At 54.0% G+C, this 22,986-nt stretch overlaps 11 protein-coding genes across 11 annotated transcripts; 4 read left to right on the forward strand and 7 right to left on the reverse strand.

Annotated features, from left to right (window-relative positions):
- Positions 1 to 88: 88 nt before the first annotated feature.
- P152DRAFT_476754 (Cwf15/Cwc15 cell cycle control protein) lies at positions 89 to 981 on the reverse strand (the record flags this gene model as incomplete). Its single annotated transcript, XM_033681537.1, has 4 exons — positions 89 to 106; positions 158 to 761; positions 813 to 889; positions 949 to 981. The coding sequence occupies 4 exons, from the start codon at positions 979 to 981 to the stop codon at positions 89 to 91; spliced, it is 732 nt and encodes a 243-aa protein (XP_033530828.1).
- Positions 982 to 1,194: 213 nt separating this feature from the next.
- On the forward strand, positions 1,195 to 2,201 carry P152DRAFT_517008 (ribosomal protein S5 domain 2-like protein; the record flags this gene model as incomplete). The annotated part of the gene is made up of 2 exons (XM_033682983.1): positions 1,195 to 1,431; positions 1,487 to 2,201. The coding sequence occupies exons 1-2, from the start codon at positions 1,265 to 1,267 to the stop codon at positions 2,199 to 2,201; spliced, it is 882 nt and encodes a 293-aa protein (XP_033530829.1). The 5' UTR covers positions 1,195 to 1,264.
- A 619-nt stretch (positions 2,202 to 2,820) lies between these two features.
- Positions 2,821 to 4,325, reverse strand: P152DRAFT_468609 (bifunctional 6-phosphofructo-2-kinase/fructose-2,6-bisphosphate 2-phosphatase; the record flags this gene model as incomplete). The annotated part of the gene is made up of 3 exons (XM_033680834.1): positions 2,821 to 3,477; positions 3,532 to 4,118; positions 4,187 to 4,325. The coding sequence occupies 3 exons, from the start codon at positions 4,323 to 4,325 to the stop codon at positions 2,821 to 2,823; spliced, it is 1,383 nt and encodes a 460-aa protein (XP_033530830.1).
- Positions 4,326 to 6,887: 2,562 nt separating this feature from the next.
- P152DRAFT_452306 (Rxt3-domain-containing protein) lies at positions 6,888 to 10,866 on the reverse strand (the record flags this gene model as incomplete). Its single annotated transcript, XM_033678287.1, has 4 exons — positions 6,888 to 9,308; positions 9,365 to 9,663; positions 9,774 to 10,001; positions 10,551 to 10,866. 4 exons carry the CDS (start codon positions 10,864 to 10,866, stop codon positions 6,888 to 6,890), a joined length of 3,264 nt encoding a protein of 1,087 aa, XP_033530831.1.
- A 674-nt stretch (positions 10,867 to 11,540) lies between these two features.
- Positions 11,541 to 13,785, forward strand: P152DRAFT_461843 (protein btn-1). The gene is made up of 2 exons (XM_033680211.1): positions 11,541 to 12,028; positions 12,178 to 13,785. The coding sequence occupies exons 1-2, from the start codon at positions 11,914 to 11,916 to the stop codon at positions 13,461 to 13,463; spliced, it is 1,401 nt and encodes a 466-aa protein (XP_033530832.1). The 5' UTR covers positions 11,541 to 11,913; the 3' UTR covers positions 13,464 to 13,785.
- A 971-nt stretch (positions 13,786 to 14,756) lies between these two features.
- On the forward strand, positions 14,757 to 15,423 carry P152DRAFT_403970 (alpha/beta-hydrolase; the record flags this gene model as incomplete). The annotated part of the gene is made up of 3 exons (XM_033676732.1): positions 14,757 to 14,990; positions 15,047 to 15,154; positions 15,232 to 15,423. Coding segments are annotated over 3 exons (534 nt in total), but the record flags the coding sequence as incomplete, so codon positions are not given.
- Positions 15,424 to 15,647: 224 nt separating this feature from the next.
- On the reverse strand, positions 15,648 to 17,644 carry P152DRAFT_403948 (DNA/RNA polymerase; the record flags this gene model as incomplete). Its single annotated transcript, XM_033676730.1, has 4 exons — positions 15,648 to 17,150; positions 17,195 to 17,362; positions 17,416 to 17,535; positions 17,606 to 17,644. The coding sequence occupies 4 exons, from the start codon at positions 17,642 to 17,644 to the stop codon at positions 15,648 to 15,650; spliced, it is 1,830 nt and encodes a 609-aa protein (XP_033530834.1).
- A 344-nt stretch (positions 17,645 to 17,988) lies between these two features.
- Positions 17,989 to 19,000, reverse strand: P152DRAFT_495158 (uncharacterized protein; the record flags this gene model as incomplete). The annotated part of the gene is made up of 1 exon (XM_033682234.1): positions 17,989 to 19,000. A coding segment is annotated over one exon (627 nt), but the record flags the coding sequence as incomplete, so codon positions are not given.
- On the reverse strand, positions 18,875 to 19,791 carry P152DRAFT_172580 (uncharacterized protein). The gene has a single exon (XM_033674105.1). The coding sequence runs from the start codon at positions 19,735 to 19,737 to the stop codon at positions 19,003 to 19,005; it is 735 nt and encodes a 244-aa protein (XP_033530836.1). The 5' UTR covers positions 19,738 to 19,791; the 3' UTR covers positions 18,875 to 19,002.
- A 421-nt stretch (positions 19,792 to 20,212) lies between these two features.
- Positions 20,213 to 21,499, forward strand: P152DRAFT_172664 (uncharacterized protein). Its single transcript, XM_033674106.1, has 2 exons — positions 20,213 to 20,839; positions 20,895 to 21,499. Exons 1-2 carry the CDS (start codon positions 20,455 to 20,457, stop codon positions 21,257 to 21,259), a joined length of 750 nt encoding a protein of 249 aa, XP_033530837.1. The 5' UTR covers positions 20,213 to 20,454; the 3' UTR covers positions 21,260 to 21,499.
- Positions 21,500 to 21,589: 90 nt separating this feature from the next.
- On the reverse strand, positions 21,590 to 22,710 carry P152DRAFT_495170 (uncharacterized protein; the record flags this gene model as incomplete). Its single annotated transcript, XM_033682235.1, has 3 exons — positions 21,590 to 22,362; positions 22,424 to 22,522; positions 22,660 to 22,710. The coding sequence occupies 3 exons, from the start codon at positions 22,708 to 22,710 to the stop codon at positions 21,739 to 21,741; spliced, it is 774 nt and encodes a 257-aa protein (XP_033530838.1). The 3' UTR covers positions 21,590 to 21,738.
- Positions 22,711 to 22,986: the final 276 nt, after the last annotated feature.

Here is a 22,986-nt window from a genome sequence, read left to right on the forward strand (position 1 = left end):
AACTGGAAGAAGCGGCCAAGTCGAAGTTATGATATCCATCAGGGCCTCCATGTGTAACAAAGCACTGGCATTGCTGTTGTTCGTCCGTTTATCGGACGTATTTGCTCTGCACCCTGGTTAGCATCCGTGTCGTTGTAGGATCAAAATGACATCTTACCATGAACCGCTTATGGAAATCCGATCGTAAGAGATCGTTGACAAACTCCGTCTTCTTATTCCGATCTTCCGTTCCTCGCGCCTGGTTCTTGAACACCACATCGTCATCCCACCGCCGCTTCACCGTGAAGTCGTTCGGGTTCAATAGCGGATTCCCCCTCGCGATCTCATGCACCCTCTGCTCCTCCTCTTTCTCCGCCTTTTCCGCCTCCTCTCGCGCCGCCTTCTCCGCCCTCTCCTTCCGAATCTGCGCCATCTCCCTCAACAGTAGCGCCTCCTCATCCTCATCCTCATCGCTCTCCTCGTCACTGTCCTCCTCGCTATCCTCTTCATCCCTATCCAACCCCGCCGCCTCCTCTAATATCGTCCTCCGCCGCTTCGCCTCCGCATCCTCGTCCGCGTCCTCTACATCCGCCTCCCCCACGCCCTCGATCGCCCCGTGCGCGCGTTTCGTGCCGCGTTCGTCGGCGCCCTCGATCGCATCGCGGTCCGCGCTCGGGACGGGGTGGCCGGACTTCTTCGCTTCGTGGGCGGCTTCGGCTTCGAGGAGCTCCTGGAGGAGGTCGCGGCGGTTGGTTTCGGTTTCGGTGCCTTGGCCGGGTTGGCTGCGAGGGGGGTTAGGGCGATGGTCAGCTTGAGAGATTTCGGTGACATACCGGTGTTTGAGGACGGTGTGCGCAGGTAGGAGACGTTGGTGGAATGCGGGACCGCGCTGGGCGTCTTTTCCGCGTGCCTATGGTTCAGGTGTTAGATGTGTTGGGTGGCTGGCGGTTGGAGGGAGTGTCCACTCACCGGATCAAAGGTGGGTCGATGTGCTGTGGTCATTTTGTCGATATAAACCCTCAAGGACGATGAGATCAGGAAGTTGAAGTCGAAAGGGGGAACGAGGAGCGTGAAAGTGAAATGGTTGAAGATGTAATGAGGAAAGGTGCAATGAGTAAATGAAAGACGAGCGTCGGGTTGGGTGAAGGAGGACGAGGTCTTGGCATATAAATTTCCAGCGACGACCAACTCCGATCTGCTTCACATAGCTGATGCGCTCTCAATTGTGATTATTGTCGATGCAAGAACAATTTTAATATCCTACAATAATTTCCATTCCTCCACCATGCCTTTAGAACCGAAAATCTCCGTCAATGAGCGCGAATTCCTCCTCGATGCCCTCCGTCAAAACCTCCGCCTTTCTGGTCGCAAACTCGACGCCCTCCGCCCACTCTCCATAACCTTTGACCCCGACGACTATGGCGTGACCGAAGTGCAACTCGGAAAGACTCGGTGACTCCACCAAGCCATGTCCCATCTATAGGGAAAATAAACTAACGTCCTCCAGAATCCGCGCTCACACCCAAACCACCATCACCAACCCCCCTCCCTCCCGCCCCTTCGAAGGCACCCTCACCATCACCGCCGAGCTCTCCCCGCTCACCGCCCCCCACTTCGAGCTCGCCCGCCCTTCCGACACCGAAGCCCTGCTCTCCCGCCTCCTGGAGAAATCCATCCGCCGCTCCGGCGCCCTGCCCGTCGAGTCCCTCTGCCTCCTCGCCGGCGACAAATGCTTCAACCTGCGCGTGACGGTGCACGTGCTGGCCCACGACGGCGGGCTGCCGACGGCGGCATTCGTGGCGGTGCTGGCGAGCCTGATGACGAGCCGGGTGCCGGCGACGGAGGTGCGCGGGGGGGAGGTGCAGGTATTCACCGCGGAGGAGCGGGAGGGGGTGCGGTTGCAGCTGGTGCATGTGCCGATCGCGGTGGGGGTGTCGGTGTTCGATGGGGGTGCGATCGGGGTGGTGGATGCAGATGGGATGGAGGAGCAGGCGCGGGAGGGGGAGGTGGTGGTGGTAGGGAATGAGGTGGGGGAGATTTGCGGGGTGACGAAGTGGGGAGGGGTGGATGTTGGGGCGGTCGAGTTGGTGGGGATGGTGGAGGAGGCGAGAAAACAGTGTGAGGGCGTGGTGAAGTGGTTGAAGGGGAAGGTGGAGGAGGAAGAGAAGAGGAGGGCGAAGAGGGACCACGCGGGGGAGCGCAGCGCGGAGAATCAGAGGTGAACGGGTATTTGACGCACCGGAGGAGACGACACGGACTGATGGCTGTATTGATTCGACCACCATGAACACACCGCACGCGCAAGGACATACCTTCAAGGAAACGCTTGTCGTCTCAACACACTACCAGACTCGCATCGCTGAGAAATGGAGCAGGACGACACTCGGGAATGTTGGTGGCATTAAGATGGGAAACATACCACCAAGGAGAAGAGCAGAGATGCGAGTGGTTGTATCTATTATACACAGGACTCCTGGTACCGGCTGAGTATGTTGGACTTCGGCATTTACAATCCGAACGGATTTGGCGGGTCCGCCTCAGTCCTGCAGCTTAGGCAATCCGACCTGAGGTCGATTCCCGCCGAAGCGATTCCACTCAGGAGTCCATCCTGTTACATCAGTGGAGTATCATTATGCGACATGCGTAACCGTGTTCGACGGAATCCCATTGTCCCATTGTCCCATCGTGTCCATAGTCGTGGTGGTGACCCATATCGATGAATGTGATGCGTTGTCCGCGAACCGTAATTGAGAGGAGTAACATTCCGTCCCACTCCAAATCGTCTCTCGCGTCCTGGAATCATGTCCCGCTCAAAATCAACCTTTGAATGCCAGCTATCGCTCAATGACCCGACCCGACGTTTTTCCCCATCGAGTTTCTCTCTTCGTCGGTCGGCTCTGCATGCTTCGCGCTACTTCCCTTTCCCCTCCACGTGCTCACCGCCGGGATATCGGCCTTCAATCGCTCCTCGTGGGTGCTGTACGCCTTCGGCGTCAACTTGATTAGCGTGTGTAGTGGGACCTCCATCCACGGACTCTTTTCTTGCGCGACGTTCATGAAGTACGCGTATATGCACCGCAGGATCGCCTGGTGCGTGACGATCAGGATGTTCTCGCTCCGTTCCAGTTCCATGATGATGGGTTCCAGCCGGATCACGACGTCGCGGTAGGATTCCCCGCCGAGGTATCGGTAGTTGTATTTGTCCTCGTCGCGGGCCTTGAAGTCTTCCGGGTATTGCTCTTCGATGTCGGCGTACGTGAGTCCGTCACATACGCCCGAGTCAAGCTCGTCGAGCGCTTTCCATTCGAGTTTCTCGAATGTGAGGAATCGTGCGGTTTGGATGGTGCGTTTAAGGGTGGAGGTCCAGACGGTTAGTTTGCGGCCGTCCCCGCAACGGCGAACGAGGTCGGGGAGGGAGCGAGCATACGCTTCACCGCGCTCGGAGATGTCGGCATCACCCCCAATCTTGCCCTCTAGGTTGAACGTCGATTCGCCATGCTGTAGCTCAAATTAGATTGGAAAGATATATAAAACAGACAGAGGGAAGCTTACCCTCGACAGCCAAATGGACCGCGGCTTGATATGCAGGTTCATCAGATAATACACCACCCGGCTCTGTAGATAGTCCTTGATCTGATTGATAATCACTCGTTGCCCGACGTCGATCAACTTGACATAGGTCAAATCTAACTCATCCTCATCGATCGTCTCATACACCTTCTCGTAGTTCTGGATCCTCGCTAGGAAATCCTGCGCCGCAACCTCGGGATCTTGCCCCTTGTAATCTGGGCTCGTCGCCTTGACCTCCCGGATGTTGCTCATGATCAAATCCGGGTCGTCGCACTTGCTCTCCACGAACATGGTCTGGATGCCCTCGGCTGCGCACCGGTTCTGGATCCACCGTCGCCGTTCTTTGGTGCTGTTCGTGGCGTCGAGGATGGCGATCAGGCCGGCGCCTCGCTGGAACCATTTGATCATGTCGTTGACGGCGGCCTCGGCGGCGGCGCGGCGGAGTCGTTCGCCTTCAGGATTGGAGGTGGCGAAGAAGGATGCGCTGGGGGCGGGGGTTTCAGATCGACGGTACTGACCGACATTGAAAATTTTGGAGGGGATGGATAGCCAGTGGAGATATCGGGTAACTATAGGATCCCACGGTTAGCAGCATGACTTGGGAGCCATCTTGAGTGACTGGTATTGCGTATCTTACCTTTCTGTGCGATTAGACTCTTCCCTCGTGCTGGCAAACCCACCATAACAACGCAGATCCGCGTATCTTCGGCCTGCACACCAACACCGTTAGTCTTCCGATTAGGCCTTATTAAGTCTCCTGTGGGTGTCCTGGTCATGTTCGATTTGTAGAATTCGCCATCCGGTCCAGAAGGATTCGAGGGGCCTGACCCGACCGCATCCCCATTACCAGGTCCATCCGGGATTCCAGTGGAATGAGTGACTTTGACAGTCGTGGTTTTGACATCCTCTGGTTGCGCCATGGTGGCTCTGTACTGAGACTGGCGCCCAAGCTCTCCCGGAATCGTATTAAATTGTGTTATAAGGAGCAATTGCAACTTGCAAAAGCTCGGCGGAGGGGGATTTGAAGTGTCGTCGCATGTAAAAGCGGTGTGCTCATGTAGGAAACGTGCCAGGCCCGCAGGATGAAGCTATTCATGCAAGCACACGACGACTCGTTTTCGTTGGAGGGAGAGTAGCTTGTTTCGATTATATACGTGCTCTGAGTAGGTAGCGAGACTATCGTTCGCCGTCGTGGGGAATTCGGAGGGTATTTGTTTATTTCTCAGGGTCGACTCCGCGGGGGTCGTCTGTGACGATATTTTGGTGTATGATGCCCCTCGCCTACAGGCTCTTCAGTGCTCAGAACGTTTGGACCATCAATTTCGATGAATCCAGGTGTCCAAAAGTGTATTATAGCCGCAGAAGCAATCGATTCCAACCCTTTTGTCGACGAAAGGAATTGGTTCGTTCGTGATACGCAACCTGAACGATGGGAAGATCGACACTGGATGGTCGAATCCGTCGAGCCGGTCGAATACCGTGAGGAATGAGTGTATGAATCGAGACCGTTGACCAGGCAAACCCTAGCCGAGAGGGAAGAAAAAAAGCGAGTCGGGAAGTAATAGAATTAATAGAAGAAAATTCCCGGAGCAGTTGTAAAGGCTTCAAGGTCGGAGCAATGGCGGGGATGTCGTCCAGAGGGAGGGAAATAATGCGGAGCAGACCTTCCCGTCAACCATCGACCATGCGGCATGAGCCCTTGGTAAGTATGATGTTCAAGGATCAAAGGCGCTTTACTAGGAAGGGCCTCGATGGTTTTGCTAAAGAGTAACTGACGACCTTGAGGTAAATCGGAATTATGTCGATCCACGGTCCAAGTCTGGGGTCGATTAAATAGAATTAAGCTCGGCACACGCCGGTCGTACATTAGGATTGCCGTCTTGCAGGTTGTAGGTTGTTGGTTGCTGGTTGCCCCTCTGTCGATCGAGATTCGACTGTCAAATTATCACATTCGTCATGGGCACCGATCTATAGGAAAGTCGCATCCGTCCGTGACCTCGATTCCAGTCCACTGGAGGATTTCGAACGGAAACGGACCCTTCGCATGTATGGCCCAATGTCTCGTTGCTTAACAGAATCGTTTCACCAGGTCTGGTCTCGATCCAGTCGTCCCAGGAAGGATCAGCTCACGTCGCGTCTCATTATTCGTCGAGATGCAACGTGAGGCGGGCATTCCCGCCGGCTCCAAGGCAAGAGGCGAAACGACTGGGAGATCGGGAGTCCAGAGCACATCAAGCCGATGCAGCCCGAGCGAGCGTCTGACTCACGTTCTGACGTTCTAGAGGGCGGTTCTAGGGCTCCACTGGGGGGTCGAGGAGCCTCTTCATTGCCATAGCGCCAAATATCACAATAATTTATCAGGCCAGCATGCCCTGATGTGGATAGGAACTCGGAGCATGGGTCGTTTTGATTCCTGATTCCTGAGACGGTAGTCATGGGCCGATTCGGAACAACATTCGAGCTTCTAGGATTCCAAGGAACGTCTAGGCGGCCTGGATTCCGTTCGCGGTTGAGGTATATATCGCAGGCCGTCCCGAAACGCGGATCCATCCCGCGTCCAATCCAGATCTCCGATCAACGCCCTGGAAAGAAATCACTCACCGAAATAGTCCCAATCGAATACGACTTGGCATCGCTCCCGCTGCTGTACCCCCGATGCAACCGTTGCTCGAGCATCTGTCGACGGACGCCGATGGGGTTGGGGGAGGCCATCTGGTAGCCGTGTGCTAGAACCAATATGGTCCCTCGGGGTGGCTAGCTGGCTAGCTAGCTTGACCCGATGCGATTCTATTGTTGAGATGATGGAGAGGCGTGTGAGCAGGCGACACGGCGCGTTGATGCTAAAGGGTCGGAATCGGAAAGGAATATAGTCAGAGGTGTTCGACGGGAAATCACTTGAAGAATGAAGTAGGAGGTCCAAACCGGTGATTTGAATCAACAGACAGGTGCTGTGGCAAACTGGTACTTCAGGACAACCACAGCAGCATCCCTGACAAAGAACCTGTTATCGCGAGCTTATCGGAGTCATAACAGAAGCGGAAGTAGGGTAAGCAGGAACGTGGGTTGGATTGCGCTTTGCTGTTCGGTCACTCGTGGATGCCTTGTTAACGTTCGGATGTATTTACGGTTCAAGAACAATTGAAATCGGAATGCTCTCAGTTAACATGGTTGTAATGGAAATGGTTATAGTGCAAGCGGTCGAGTGATATTGCGTACAGGATATAGACTACAGTACAGTTCCCTATTCTCCGCTGTGACAACCAACCTGAGATGTTCGCACTACTCCTACATTCAACATACCCACCGATACAGGTGAACAGGCAGGAGGGCAACATCAACTATCCAGAAATCACCTCCACCAACCCCCCATTCTCCCCCCTCCCCTCCCTCCCCCTCTCCCTCTCCACCGCCCTCCGCTGCACCCAGACATTCACCTCCTCATTCCGCCTCAACAAATCCCTTAACCGCTCCTTCCTCCCCTTCGCACTCCGCTCCCACCCCCGCGTCTCCACCCCCTCATCCACCCACTCGACGCTGAGGACCCGGAAACTGATCCCATCGTGGTTGTCTCCCCACCGCCGCGACCCAATCCCGTTCCGCGTGTGCGGCGGATACACCGTCAGCGCCGGCAGCAGCTGCAACGTGATGTGCGCGTCGCGCTCCGGCGGAGGTACCGCGGGGATCAGGGGCGGGGACGTGATGATGTCCCGGCTCCCTGTATCACCGCTGTCCCTCCGCGGTTCCGCCGGCGGGGAAGGGGGGGCGCCGGGGATCTTGGGCGGGGTCGTTCGCGGACCCGTTGGCGCCGCCGCACTGCTCCCTGGGGCTGCCGCCGCTGCCGTGTCGGCGCTCTGCACGCTCATCCCCGGCGGCAGGTCGTAGATGATCGCCAGGTCCTCGTCGTCCACGTCCACAAACTCGCCACGGATGAACCCCGAATGCATCGCCGCCGCCAGCACGTCGCTGTCGTCCGTGTACACCTCCGTGCCCCACAGATTACCGTCCCGACACACGACCTCGCGGTGTTGCGCAGACAGGTAATACCGCGGCACACGGATCGTGTAGGTGCAGTTGTATGCCTTGGCGCCGAGGGACCGGAAATCCTTCATGGGCTCCGGCACGGACGCGTAGGTCGGTCCGCGGTCCCAGGAGCTTTGGTGGGCGCGCGGCGGGCGCGCTTTGCAGACGTAGAGCCCGTCGCCGAGGTGGTTGCGGGGGTATTCCGCGACGGTGGAGAGGATAGGCTGGAGGAGCTCTTTGAAGTTGGGGCGCGGTGGAGGGGCGAGAGTGGGCGTCACAGCGGCGGCGGGGGATTTGCCATTGTGGTGATGATGACGGGTTGGTGCGATGTGGTGGTGGTGGTGTGGGACGGGCGTGGTAGTGGGCTGTGGAGCGGTCGGGGCAGCGGCGGAGTTGAATTTGTGCATAAATTGGTTGAGGTTGGCAGGAGACCCCGTCGGTGCCGGGACGGATACGGCATCTTCTCCCGCATGGTGATGATGGTGGTGATGAGGAGCAGCGTGATGGTGGTGATGATGCGCCGAGTGGTTCAACTTGGTTCGCTTTGCCCGCCCCGAAGGATCCGAGGGCGTGCCTCTTCCATCTCCTTTCTCACCTCCCCGTCGCGCACCGTCCTCTTTGGGTCTCTTCGGTTTCAGTCCTCGAGAACCGGACCTCATCATATCTGCGCCGTTTCCTTCGCCCGGCATGGGACTCTGGCGGGTCGGTGTCGATATTCCTGGGGCGCCGCCGAGTCCGCCAAGGCCGGAAAACATACGACCGAATTCGCTTTTGACGTTAGGATCGCCTCCCGGCCCATTGAATCGTGCTTGCGCTCCTTGCACAGCCTGCGGGAGGGGTGATGCGCGTCCGGTGCGTCGAGTGGCTTCCGGACTGACCCCAAGTAAGGAGCGGGAACGGAGCATTTCCTCTCCAAGCGGTTGCGGATGGTCATATGGATGAGGGCGGTAGGGGTCATGACCTGCAGCCGGCTCCTCTGCTTTTCGATCGAGCATAGATCCTCCCGACACGTGGCGGTCGTCCATCGGCCGGTATCCATCTCGCTGATCTTGTGCAACATGTAGTTGCTCAACCGATCTTGCCACGACTTGATCGTATCCGGCATGTCGTCCCACCTCATCCGCCCTTGGCGGCATTCCAGGGCCTGAAACATTCGGTGTTGGTACCGATCGTGGAGGCTGCCTGTATTCCTCCGGAGAGCGGCGACTGTCGCGGAATGGGTCTTGCGGTGGCTCCTGGCGGAGGACCGGGCGTCCATATGCATCGCGGGGCGAGGCGCCTCCCGCAGGCGGTCGCGCATCTCGGGGAGGACTATATGCCGACTGTGAGACCGGATGGACCGTGACTGGCCGATCTCGATCATTCCCCGGGCCTCCATAGTGGTCCTCTCGGGGAGCACCGTAGCGTTGATCTTGCGTGGGTCGGCCAGGGCTCGCGTGTGGGTCGTAATGAGCTTCGCGCCATCTTGGAGGATACGCTTCGTTTTTGTATGGATCTCGATGGGGCTGTCCGTATCCAGTTGGCTGACTGTTGGGTCGTGGAGGCGAAGGGCCGTCACCGAACCGTGGTGGCAATCGCTCGTTCGGGTCGAGTGCGTGGGGAGGATGAAACGGTCGGTTATCAGGAGGTGCGCCGTGTGGTTGTGAATATGGGTGGCCGAGCCGCGCGATCTCGGGTGATGCAGCAGTCGGTCGGTTGAACGGTTGTGAAGGCGATCCGCTGAAGGGCGCTTCAGAACCCTGCATGGTATTAATACCCATCCTCTGCTATTAGAAGAAATAACTATGCGACTCACATGTCTATAAGCCGTATATGGATTTCTCGGGGATGAAGGCGCTTGAGCGGTATTCGGCGCCGATGGGGGAGATCGATGTTCGGTTCGTGGCCGTCCGGAGTCAGTCCCAAGAAGCGACGATATCGACATGCCACTACCAGCTCGGTTGCTCGATGGTGGATTGCTCATGTTGCGATGATGACCAACAAAGGAAGGGGGGGGGGGCGGCGGGCGCGATGTCGCGGGGTTCGATGTGGCGGAGGGTGATGGAGTAATTGTTGATCTCGCAGTAAATGGTGGAGGTGGCGGAGGCGGAGGATCTAGGAATTTGTTCAGCAACCGATGCGGGAATTAAAAAACGAATCTTGAGGTAGTTGATGATAATGCGACTTGCGGGCGAGGTTGCGTAATTCACGGAAGGGAAGCGTACCTTGGGCGCCCTGTGGCGGTTGGCCAAAGTAGTTGGAGGAGCTCGCGCTCCCTATTGATCTTCGTCGTTGCTCGTAGGAACCAGGAATGGCTGAATGCGAGGTTATTGATGATGGTGGAGGTGGTGGAGGTGGAGGAAGATGCGAGGGGTGGTGATGATGGTGATGATGGTGTTGTTGCTGGTGCTGCTGGAGGGGTTGCAGGTTGGAGGTGGACGATGATGCAGGAGCTGCCAAGGTGGAAGGTTCACGTTAGCAACGCGCACCGCCGTCAAATGAGCCGTCAAATGACCGATGAGTATAAATGGTAATTCTGTGAATCAACGAACAAAGAAAGATGAATGATGTGCATAGGATGGTTGATCTGGAGTTTCAGCAGGATACAGGCCCAGATAACTCCGAGCTCAGGGAGTGCCGCGCGGGTGAGTAAGTTGGGGAGAACCAAAGCTCAAGAATTCTCCGGCCATTTCCTTACTCATCCACCATGTGCGGGAGGATTTCGTACGTTGACAGAGATATCCAGCGCATCAGATGAACGACGCCGTATGGAAGCTCGGATGTCTGAAACGGCACAGCTTCGGGGATCTGCAGGCGTCTGAAGCTGCAAATCCACCATGCACTTTACCGTCACGAGTATGAAACATGTCTAAGTAAAAAAATGGCCTGGATGCGACCCGCGCAAAACATGGTGCATTGAAGAATCCAAAGGCCCGAGTAGAGAATATAAACACCGGGTCCAGGGACATCAGAGGGCATTCGAAGAATCGTAGCGTACGTACCTGCAGGACTTGCCCATGACGGCAACGGTGCTCGCTCTGGGGGGACGCTATACGGTGCTTCCCGCCCGGGTGTGCCATAACTGCCTTGTCGCTGATGTTGCGGCGCGTTCGGGAAGAACGGATCTCGTTCGCGACGTTGAAATGGGTCCGACATGGGCATATGGATCTGTGGTTGTGCGGTCGCGTGCGAGTGAGGAGGAAGGTAGGCAGTCGAGCTGGGCGTCGGGTGGGTGGACGGCGGATGGTGATTCGGGTTGTGAATCAGAGCGCGTTCGGATGGGCGCGACGCTCCGTGTTGCTGCGATCGGTGGTCCATGATGGCCGGATCCTACCCATACACGGTAAATGCGTGGAGTTGAACTTCGTGGCCGTGGCTACGGGTCGTTCATGGTGGAAGTTGCAGCCGTTGTAGCGGGCAGATGAGAGCCGATCAGACGGTGCGCATCATGATGGCTAGCTTCAAAAGAAGAGTCGAGTCGCCAAAGAATAAAAACAACCTCATAAGGATATGGGGAAGGGTATAAGCCGTGTTGTCGGTAGTATCATATGGATGAAAGGGAGCGAAGATATTGACGATGCAGATGCAGATGCGAGAGGAAACACACTTTCAAGTTCCAACTTTCATCCACACTCGTTGCCTTACGCATGACACAAGCAATAGCCAAAAGCGATGCAGAGGGAGCACAAGCAAGAAAATCGCTCTTTCGCCTGAATTGCCCCAATCGTTCAGTCGAGCAGGGAGTCGATGGACCAGGAGGACCGACGAACAAAACAAAACGGTGAACGAGGGCAAGGGCCCCTGAATGGCCCCGAATGGAGCCCGGATAGCCCCCTCAAGCCACGCGCCACTTCAAAATGGCGCCAAATGAAGCCACGGATCTTCTTGTTTTTTTCGAGTCGCCTTGGAGGCCCGGCTGGAAATGCGGAACATCATTCCCTCTCCTTGGCAAATGGTAGCGGGAATTCCTTGAATCGAGAATTCCCGTGGCCTTGGAAGCGGGGGAGAAGAGACCAGACCACGGACTAGTGAGGATCATCAGGGTAATTCAGGGACTAAGAGTTAAGACGCCCTGATACAGGATAGAGTCGTGGAATTATTACCACCAATGGGCAGATTAGACCCCGAGGCTGATCGTCATTGCATCGCCATCCACCCACCAGCAACGTTCTTCCACATGCATGCTCATCAAGTCATCATCCGTCACAACACGCGACAAGATAAGATAGAGATATATCGCCTGGACAGATAAGGGCTCCACGAGTCTACATTACTCTGCTTGAACACCTGGGTTGGCACTACAACTGCCGACGACGCAAACGGGATCGTTGAGATCATGCCAGTGCAATCGCGCAGCTGTCAACGATGGCACTGCCTGTCCCTGGCTCTCCTGCTGCATCATGGGCAGTATATCGTCAGAAGCTGATAACCGCCTTGGAAGGGCAAAACCCTAGGGTCCTGATCGCCTTCTGGCTATTCGGTTAGTGTTGCTCCCTTTATTGTTCCCTTCCAGATGCTATTGTTCCCTCTATTCCATGAACCGCGACACCACACTCAACGGTGCGATATCACGAAATCCTCGTCGATATCAATCTGGACCTGCCTGATTGACTTGCGTACGGCTCCTAGGCCTCATCAACAATGTCCTCTACGTCATTATCCTCACCTCCGCCCTCGACCTTATCGGCCCCCTCCCGAAAGCTCTCATCCTCCTCCCCGACATCCTCCCAGGCTTCCTCTGCAAGCTGATCGCACCCTACTTCATCCACCACTTCCCATACTCCCTACGGGTCCTGATCTGTGTCTCCCTCTCATCCACCGGGATGCTCCTCATCGCCGTCTCGCCACCCTCTCACAACCCCGTGTCCATCGCCGTGAAGCTGCTGGGAATCATGATGGCGAGCCTCAGTAGTGGAGGAGGGGAGCTGACATTCCTTGCACTTACACACTTCTACGGGAAGGGGAGTTTGGCTATGTGGTCGTCCGGGACAGGAGGCGCGGGGATCGTCGGCGCGGGAGCATATGCGCTGGCCACCGTGACAATCGGGATGTCGTCGAGGACCGCGCTGCTAGTGTTTGCAACGCTTCCAGCGGTCATGTTCGTGAGCTTCTTCCTCATATTACCGCGAGATGCCTTGGAGACATCAAGCGACCTCCGACAACGCTTGGATTCCGGGCAGGACGAGAGCACCGAGGAGCAGGAGGCCTTTCTCCCATCACACTCTCCCTCTCACGACGACGACGACGAGCACGGTATATCCCAAATCGACATTTCCACTGCTCTCACGGCATCGGCGTCGTCCATCACCCCACTGACATCCAAACCTCTTCACTGGACTGCCACCCTCCACTCCCACCTCCAACGGGCTCGCTCCCTCTTCCTTCCCTACATGCTCCCCCTCCTCCTTGTCTACATCTCCGAATACACCATCAACACCGCCCTCTTCCCCGTCCTCCTCTTCCCTCCCCATAGCCCCCGTACCCCCTTTACCCACCTCCGCTCCCACTACCCCACCTACTCCACCCTCTACCAAACCGGTGTCTTCCTCTCCCGCTCCTCCCTCCCCTTCCTGCGCATCCGCTCCCTCTACGCCCCGACCGCCCTCCAGTCCCTCAACTTTCTCGTCCTCCTCCTCCACGCCCTGTACGACTTCCTCCCCAGCTTCTGGTACGTCGCGCCCATCGTGTTCTGGGAGGGGTTATTGGGGGGACTGGTGTACGTGAGCACGTTCGCGCGCATCGCGGAGGAAGTGCCGAGGGGGGAAAGGGAGTTCAGCTTGGCGGCGACGAGCGTGAGTGATAGTGGAGGGATTTTGGTGAGCGCGCTAGTGAGTATGGTGTTGGAGGTCGCAGTGTGTGAGTGGCAGGTGAGCCAGGGGAGGCGGTGGTGTCGGATGGTGAAGCCTGCTGGGTGAAGATTCGGAACGGAAGTTATGAAATATGAAATATGAACCTTGATTCCGCCCTATCTATATTTGGATGTTCTAGATCCCTTTGACAATCGACTATTCAATAGACACAATCTGGACAGCCAATCGTCCTTGGCCACATCCTTCTCTGGACTCTAGTACCGGTGATTGCTTGTGCCGAGAACCGTTGTTCGTTCCCTTACTCGACCTTCACTTTCTGCTCGACGCGTGGCTAGTACGCCACTTGCATGCTTTGTGTTCGACCTAACCTTTTATGGCGCATAGGAATCGAGTTTCGAGTTTCGAGTTTCCGCGTGTTTCGACGGACTATGGCATGAGTACTAATAATGAAACCTCGGGAATGGTGCTAAGCCTGCGGTTGGCCTGGGTACCATCATGCTAACATCGTATAGGTTCGTGCTTTTCCTTGTTATTTCCTTGCGAATATCCCCTTAGCCCTTGAGGCTCGAAGGCTTGATGGCCATCCCGCAGTGCTTAACCGTTCTTGGCTTCCCCTAATTATCAACAACCCCAAACCTGCCCTCTTCCAGCGCCATCCAACACCACCATCGAATCACACCGGATTTTGGGCTAGAAGTGGGCGAAATTCGTCAGATTGGAGTAGAAGGTATTCCATAAAAGATTTCACACGAAAATACTTGTTGGGCGGTTCGCTGTACCTCACCCAAAAGATCGGATCTAGGATGAGACCCCTGTTTACATCCCGGTCATTTGAGGCTTGAGCATTCAGTATTCAGCTGTCGCCATCAAGGGATACATGTGGGTTGTGAGCGAATATACCCTCACCTACTCACCTTTGGGCTTTGCAGGCGTCAATTCAATTTTATTGTTCTCATTGTCGGTAGTTGACCGTTAGGCGTCAGAACTAAGCACTCCTGCGATCCATCAAGCATCTGGGGAATATGACCCTGTGCGAACTGTGCGGTCGCCGGTAAGTCGATTTGCAAAGCCTTATATCTAGCCAAGGGATCTCAAATCTTGAACAGGATATTAGATACGCCTCCTGAAGACCAAGCCGTAGTTGTGTTCATAGAATTCTCGTTGATCTAATCCATCAATTCCTGCTTGCCATTCCTGCTTGTGCTGCCCTCGTAGTAAACTCCCCCAAACAAAATGCATTCCCTCCCAAACTTCTCCCTCCATCTCCTCTCCCTCACTTCCCTCCTTCTCCTTCCGACTTCCTTCGCCGCGGACCAATGCCCCCCAGCAACCATCATCCTCACCCGCGGCTCTGGAGAACGACCCACCATCAGCCTCCTCAGTCCCCTCGCCGACTGAATCATCGGCGACAACCCGGGCACCACGTTGCAGCACGTCGTCTACCCGGCGACGGCCGAGAACTACGCGGCGAGCACGCGAAACGGCTCGGTGGAAGTGCAGAAGATGCTGCGAGACAACTTCGAGACGTGTCCCTCGACGAAGATCGTGCTACTGGCGTATAGCGAAGGGGCGAACGCCCTCGGGGATGCGCTGTGCGGCGGTGGGGTGTTGGACGTGGAAACGGTTGAGCCAGTGGACAGGAAATTCACCGACAAAGGTATGTGATGATCCGTGTGGGGTTGAGGAAGGGACAGGGGCTTGGATTGACGCTCGCAGTGGTTGCAATCATCCTTTGGGGTGATACACGCTTCAACACGAGCGAGACGTTTGCTGCGGGCACGGCCCACCAGAATGGGGTTAGTTTCGATCTCTCGTGAATACCCGCCTCCTCGAGATGGGTTGGTTCTCCGAGTTCTGTGCTGAGACTATTTAGCTTTTCCCTCGCCCCGCGAATGAATCATGCGAATACTACGCACCGCGCCTTCAGTCGTACTGTGACGACAATGACATGTACTGCGCAAGCGGCGATAGCGAGGAGGTTCATATATCGTATGCCGATAGGTATAACACGAAATCGCTGGAATTTTGTGAACTCGAAATTGCAGAGGGTAAGGTTGATCGATGAGAATCCGCCGGGACAGGGCTGATGATTTTCCAGGCAAATGGAACCGTCAGCTCTACTCTAAATTCAGGAGGAGTGCCACCGGCGGCTAGTAAGACCGCTCCTACGTCTACGGGCGCGGCGGTGGCGAACGTGGTTCCGCAGTCGGCTGTGGTGGTCGGAACCGTGATGGGTCTCTTCTGTTTGCTCTTTTAGCTTTGAGTCCCATGGGGTTTCGCGAATCTGATTCAACTGTCGAGGCGGTGGAATCGTAGATGAGCAGCCATTGCAAACGCGGGAAGTTTGGCCTCGCATAATGTACAGTCGACGTCGTCGAGAGTGTCGACTTCGTCTTCGTCTTGCCAAAGCGATTCTACTTCTTTTGTGCTGGATTGGGAGAGTCGCATGTCCTCTTCAGAGCCATATAATTCCATAGTATCGGACCGTTCCATGCTCTTTCCATTTATCGAGGTTTTCTCCATGGCCTGTGGTATCTCAGTATCGATCCTCCAGCCGCTTAATCGGTCATTTTGGGTCTTGAACATTGTCGAAATGTCTCGACCGCGTCTTATATCAATCTCATTGTCCATGTCAGTGACGCCAACATTGATTAGACTCAAACAGAATCTGTCCGGGTGCAGCTTTCGAAAGAGGTTCTCAAGTGTCCCTGTAACAAATTGTTCAGCGATTGATGGAACGCTTTGGCCAAGGTCGAAGATAAAAGATGGAAGTGGACAGGACCGAGAGGTTCGAGCCCAGGAACGTTCCCCCTCTGTATTGGTTGCGGATGAGAATCTGTCTCTGGTAGACAGTCGAACGGTCTTTGGGCGTGCTAACCAGCGTCTTTGCTGAGGCTCGTTTTTCTGATGAGATACCCTATCGAGTATGCGCGGCTCGATATCTGTTACCAGATCCACGCGCATCCGTTTGACCAAGCTGCATGTCAACCTAAGCAGTTCATCATGTACGTCTTCTAATTTTTCGAGCTTCTGGTAGCTGTCCTCAATGCTGATACCGCGTGGTACATCTCTTGCTTGCGATACATCCGAGTCATCACATCCGTTTAGTAGTTGCCACACCCGCGTTCCAATTCCTCGTTGGGCGCCATGCCCGGAGAGAAGCCGCTCGAACGCAATGGGATTCGCATCAGGATGCTTAAGGATCTCCGAAACAGTGACGGATTCCGAGGGCTTATGATAATTCAATTCCACTGACTGGGCAGCCTCTCGTCCGAGCGTGAACGACCGGAGGGCATGTGCCATTTTATGACCAATCCCAGGAATTAGGCCGACCTCATAATTACTTAGGAAAAGGCGGACATTGCTCTTTTCGCGTTCTATTCCCGCGTCATCTTGCAAGTCATCGGCATAGGGCGGCATAAGTGTCGTTCCAGCGCTTGGTTTATGGACGTTTCCGGCGAGTTTTGACAAGAGCTTCGAAGTCGAAACGCCCACAGTCGAGGTATACCCCTTCTCCTTCTCAACAAGCAGACGAAGATGCTGAGCAAGGTGAGAAGCGAGATGCAAACGTAGCCTCAGCTGAATGAATACTGGATCAGACCAGTGCTGCTCCTCATCTTCTGCTAGCGGCAGCACCTGCTCTGGAAACGTATGCCCTGCTGGAACAGACGCGTCAAATGAGAATCCAACAGTGGGATCACTACGCGACATATTGAAAAAGGCGGTCCGGAGGTCGTTATAGTTCAGAAGGCCCATATTGTATGCTATTATATCAGAGACATCCATGAACACCTAGCACTGTTAGAGGGTATAGCTCAACCCAATATTAGGCATACCTCGTCAAGTCCAAGTCGCTCAACCCTTTCATTCCAAGAAAAGGAACGAAGATACTGAAATAGCTCTTTGGACGCATCGCGGAACTTCGTCAAGTCTTCCCCGAGCACGGTGACAACCTCAGGACATGTCTTCTTCGCCTCTGTTACCAACTGCAATTTCTGTAACCCCTGATTGTAGGATCAGCTTTGCGGGCACCACTGAGAAAAAATGAAGCACACACCCTTCTTCGAGCCTCATAGTTACATGTCGCCACGATCTGCTTCTGCTGGACTGCTAATGGGACCCCTTTTAAAGACGGGTTCTCCACCTCGAATACAGAGGCGTAGAAGCAATCATAGTCCTAACGCAATCAGCACCTCTTCAATAATCAAAGATATTATAAAAGGCTCAAATATCATATTAATACTTACAAAATGTAGTATGATTCGGTCATCTCTCCTCGGAGGCATGCGATGCGGTCGGGTCGGCTTCATCGTGACGCGACATATTGCGGGCCTTTGAGAAACCTGTCAATGTTTGAATTACTATCATCAAAACGGGACCCTCGCACCCGTTGCTTAATGGCGTCGATTCCCCTATCCAAGGAAATGGTACTGATTAGCAGAAGTCTACTCTGAACGTGTTCTATTCCCCTCAAGTTTGCCCTTAGTTCTCCATTCCTGGCATTGGGACATTAGATTGTGGCGGAAGACCCATCCGAAAGGGCAGTGGGCGAGCCAAAGCTGCGCCACCAGTCCAGGGACTAATATCCACCGGGGTGTGAAAATTGACGGAACAGGGGTCTTGGCATTTCAGATTGCTGGATTTCTACGGAGCTGCGTCAATAAAGTTTTGGCACACCAAGTACGGAAGTCCATTCAAAAGTTCTTGCTCGCCAAGAAAGTGGCTTGATTATATAAGCCCTTGGAAAGCCGATATCATGGGCGGTAGGGTGCCTAGCCAACGGGCGGGTACTAGACGCGGTAAATCGAATGTCCGGCGCCCTTGGTTCGAATTAGGCTCTGTGAAACCTAGATTAAGTGCCTAGTTGATAGGCAGTCTAGTGCCTGTGGTATAGGCCTATAGGGCTCTCGAAACCGCTTATATAATCAAGCCACTATCTTGGCGATCAAGAACTTTGAAATGGAGCGTGCCAAAACTTTATTGACGCATCTCCGTACGCCTCTATCTTTTGATTACTACCCCCACGAGCTGCGAATACGGTTTCCCTCTAGCCGGACGACCTCCTCACACCGCCAGCGCATCTCAGATATCCTTGAGCGAATTTGCTGCTGCGTAATACGCCTCCACTCGCGTCGAATCGCCTCTTTGAACTCCTCTACTGTTTGCCAGTTCCCACCTCGTAGGCGTTCCTTTATAATCTGCCAAATTGCCTCAATAGGGTTGAGATCTGGTGACTGCGCAGGATGGGGTGGGATTGAGATACCTACCGCGCGTTTTGCATGCGCTGCTAGATTATTCCAGCTCCGCGTCCCATGGGACGGATCACCGTCTTCTTGTAGGTAAAAGACATGCTTATATTGCGCCTCGAGCGCCTTGATATGATCAATATGCTTTGGGAGGAAGTTTTGGGTATAATACTTTAGCGTCATCGAGTTTCCTTTGATCTTGATATCGGCCTCAAGACTGCCCTTTTCAGCGGCTTCCCATGCGTCTTGTACGGCAGCGAATTGTTCCGGGGTCTCGACACTTGATTTCCGAGGTCTCCGAGGTTTATACGCTCTTTTGGCAGCTGGTTTGACTGGGTCGGAGTAGAAATGGAAGGGCCCTTTTCGATCGTAGGAGATTCCGGCTGCAACGTGAACCGTCACGTCAAGGGGGCTACCCCGAGTCTCCTGTATTGATTCAAGGCGTCGAGATTCGCCCGGGACCGTAACTCATATTCCTGTTTATCGGCGAGCTCTCTCGAGTTGAAATGGACTTCGTCTGTAAAGTAGACCCTTTTCCACCACTGAGTAAGTGTCTTGCCCCGGTGCTCCTCGCCGTAGCCCTTTCGGATCCCCTTATTTATATCACGTATAGCCGTAGTGCTTGGATTTTTATAGTGCCTAGCGTTAAGCCGTTTTGAGAGGTTCTGATGGAGTGTTGATACCCCAACGCCTAGTTCTTTCGCTTGGTAGTCGATGTCCTTATCGTAGAGAGGTTCCTGTGGATCGAGGAGGCGCTGTAGAGTCCGGTTATCGAGTTTACGAGGTCGCCCTCGACGTTTACTTAACCCCCGTGTACGTTGTACAGCCTCTGGCCCGAGTTCTTTGCGATTCTCAAGCCATCGGATACCTGTAGATGGTAGGATCTCAATACCCTTTTGGCGGCAGATTGAACGAAAAGAACGACGATTTTTAGACTGGTCGTATAGCCTAAAAAAGACTACTCGACGAGGAGAATCGTATTCTTGTCTTTTTTGCATGATCCGATAAGCATTGCTGAAGATATTGATGCAAAAGGATTGAGGAAGCAGATATATCTCAGCTGCCAAGACCACTGTTCCGTCAATTTTCACAGTCACAAGCATGTGGTGGTGGTTTGCGTGGAATGTTTGCATTTTAATGATTTTACCCACCACGGATATCTCGCTCTCATTCCTCCCCCCTTTCCCTCTCTCCTTTCCTTCTTCTTTAGAGCTTATTTCTAGCGAATCAACCTGTTCAAACGGCTCCCTGAGTGATCCAAGGGTTCATCGATACGGATACTGGCTACTTGGTTGGTGGCTGAACTTGGAGCGCCGTTCCGGAACCTCCGGTTGGTGCCTGAGTTCACGGACGGAGGGACCTTGAGCACGGAGCAGTCATCAAGCACTCCCCCAACAAAACGGCTTTTCCGGTGTACAACTTTGGAAGCTGGAGAGTCTGTTTAGATTTACCATTTGGCTCTCTTCATTAGAGAGACGTCTCCAGAGCAAACCTGAATCTAACTAACATCAAGCGAACATGCAAAAGAGTTTCGGTGGTTCTGTACTCTAGTTCAAGCAATTCTGAGTCTATATACACTGAGCTCGCTCTTCGGAGGGTAGCATACACAGTAAAGGATCTACTCCCATGTTAATACTTATACGGAATACGAGTCGCTTTATTAATGCAACTTATCAAGTTAATGATCGCCATTGCGGCTGAATGTTGCTCGAGTATATTAACCAAGCCACTCGATTGATTTTCAGTCATTGGCGCTGAGCCTCTTCGGAGTTCAAGTTGCGATTCACTTCCTACAAGCTGAAAACTTTCCGTTTATTAACTACGTCGTTCCTTTATCCTGACCCTCAACAATGAGCACCAATACTAGTGGTGCTGGCTTCGCAATCCGCCGTAATGGCACCTGTAATGCGTCTCTTGGAGAAGTTTATTGTGGTGAAACCGCAAAACCCTATCACGCATGCTGTCCTCGGTCCGCGTACTGTCCAGCCGATCCCCCCTACAATGCGTACTGCTGCGATCAGCCTGATTTCAATTGTACTATGGCGATCTTGGATGAAGGTCCATTCTGTGCCAATACATCATGGAATATGTACGACAACGGCGGGTATTTTTGTTGCGACGTGGGCATGCCAGGATATCAGAATACTGAGTTGAATTCAAATGGATGCGCGAGGCCTGGGTTTCAGCTTGCAAGTTCGGAGACGTATTTAACTCCACTAGGGCAGGAATCGAAACGTTAGTTATGATTCCGTTGTCTTCGAAATCCCTAGCTAATTATTACTCCATAAAGCCACCGCCTCGTCTAATACCAGTCCCTCACTGCCTCTTACTACCACTGCCTCTTCCCAATCTCCTGCATCGTCTTCCTCCCCGACATCAGGTTCCAACTCCCCCAACGTGGGTGCCATTGCTGGTGGCACAGTCGGCGGGCTCGCGGTCCTCGCTCTCATAATAATTATCCTCTGGTGTGCCTTCCTTCGTCGACGAAACCATCGACAAACCGATCTACACCCAGCAGACTTGCATCTTTTTCAGAGCCCAGAGAAAGTCCAAGGTCGAGGGGTCGCGGTAGAAATGGAGACAACTATTGTGCCATCGGAACTTCCTGGAGATAGGCCTACAACTATTTCCGGGCTGCCACCTGTGACACAGTAGGGGAAAGATGAGGTTCAATTTCCTAAAATCCGGCAAACTAAAGATATAGGAGAAGGAAAAGAAGGAAGGGAAACAAACCGCAACGGAATTATCTTACATGTTCCCCATCGCTGATCGTACCTTGCTCTTCATTCACCGTGGTGTTTATCTCCAATGGTGAATTGAGATACACTGTTATGGTCCCAGACCTGTGACTGATGTATGTGTGGCTGAAGCCAGGTGTGGCGAGAGGATTATCAGGATGTAGTCATGTGTTGATGGTCTGATGGATGTGTTAATGAAGTGGAGGAGAGGTCTAATGGTCTATCATACACAGGAAATATTAGGTGGAGATCGGAACTTGTTGTGATAGTCCCATGTGTTCAATTCTGGGTGAAGCTCCTTTCACACCCTGCTGTGCTCCATTCACACCTGCACCCTGCTCTATTTTGTTAGACCTGGGCCGGGAGAACATCGGTTATGAGGCAGCACGTTATTAGTCATTCTTTGTAGCTATTTAACCTCTCAATTGGGAAGTGACCGTGGTGAGTAGTTAATCCGGATCCGAAACTTACCATCAGCCTCTCTGCCGCCGCAACGCCGGTACGCCGCTCTAACCATTCACTCCTCACAACGATACATGAAGACTGTACAGGAGACTGGGAACGCTGTTCCTCACCATAATGGGCACCCGGGTCTTGCATGAGCCGCTTCGACGGCCACAGTGGTGATGTTGGTTCGGAGTCGTGCTCATCAGATGTACGACGTCGTTTCGCGCTCCCTCTTTGCTCGCTTTCGTTCAATAGAATAGTCACCACCCGACCTATCGACAGGTCGATATCCTTGGCGAGCATTTCGCGTGTTTTGTACATGGTATCCTGCAACGATTGAAGGCCCTCGGTGTGCTGGCGCTTAAGTTCGTCCGCAATCTTGAGAAGGAGAGCGTGGTCGAGAGCATGGAGAGCAGCCTGGGGGGCTGGTGGAGATTGGGCTAGAACTTGTGAAGGGAGCGGGTGGTGCTGGTGCGGTGCTTGAGAAGCAGCCTGTGGAGGAGATTTGCCATGGACCTGCCGCAGAGACGGCTCGTGGTGCTGCTCCTCCTCACGCTGTTGGGACTGGTACGGCTGTAGAAGGGAATCGAGTTAGCGGCGAGATCGAAATACGGGCGAAAGGGGGGAGACTTACCAGCCTTTGTGGCTCCGCCACAGGCGAAATCCGATCTAATTGTATCTTGTACGGACCGTCCGGTAGCCGGGCGGTATTTCCCTGAAGGTGCAGATGGATCTGCGCCGGGTTCTCACATCGAATCGTCAACTTCACATGGTCGCCATCAGGCTAAGTGCTGGCTTGACTGAACTACTGGGTCGGGAAACAGTGACGGAGGCCATCGATGATCTGGCGACCAAAGAAGAGCCACTCACATTGCCAGGGCAAATGGGTTTCGGCAGGCGTAGTAGATACGGACATGACATGGCGAAGAGAAGGTAAGCGACGATAGGACGAAGGCCCTGAGGTGGAGTCTCGCGACACAGCCATTGCTTCACAATCCTCTAGCTGGAGGAATAGAATGAGATAGAAGTAAAGGGAGGAAAGAGCGGAATAAATCTGAAGAAAGAAGCCGAAGAAACGGCGTAACCAAAGGATAATACTATGGGTAGAGTCGAGAGAGAGAAGCCAAAGATGTTCACTGCGAGCAATGAGCAGGAGGATAGACTGATTCCGTCCCGTCTTTTATAGCCCTCAATTTC

Source organism: Eremomyces bilateralis (genome assembly GCF_010015585.1).
Source record: "Eremomyces bilateralis CBS 781.70 unplaced genomic scaffold P152scaffold_27, whole genome shotgun sequence".
NCBI classification, from domain to species: domain Eukaryota; kingdom Fungi; phylum Ascomycota; class Dothideomycetes; order Eremomycetales; family Eremomycetaceae; genus Eremomyces; species Eremomyces bilateralis.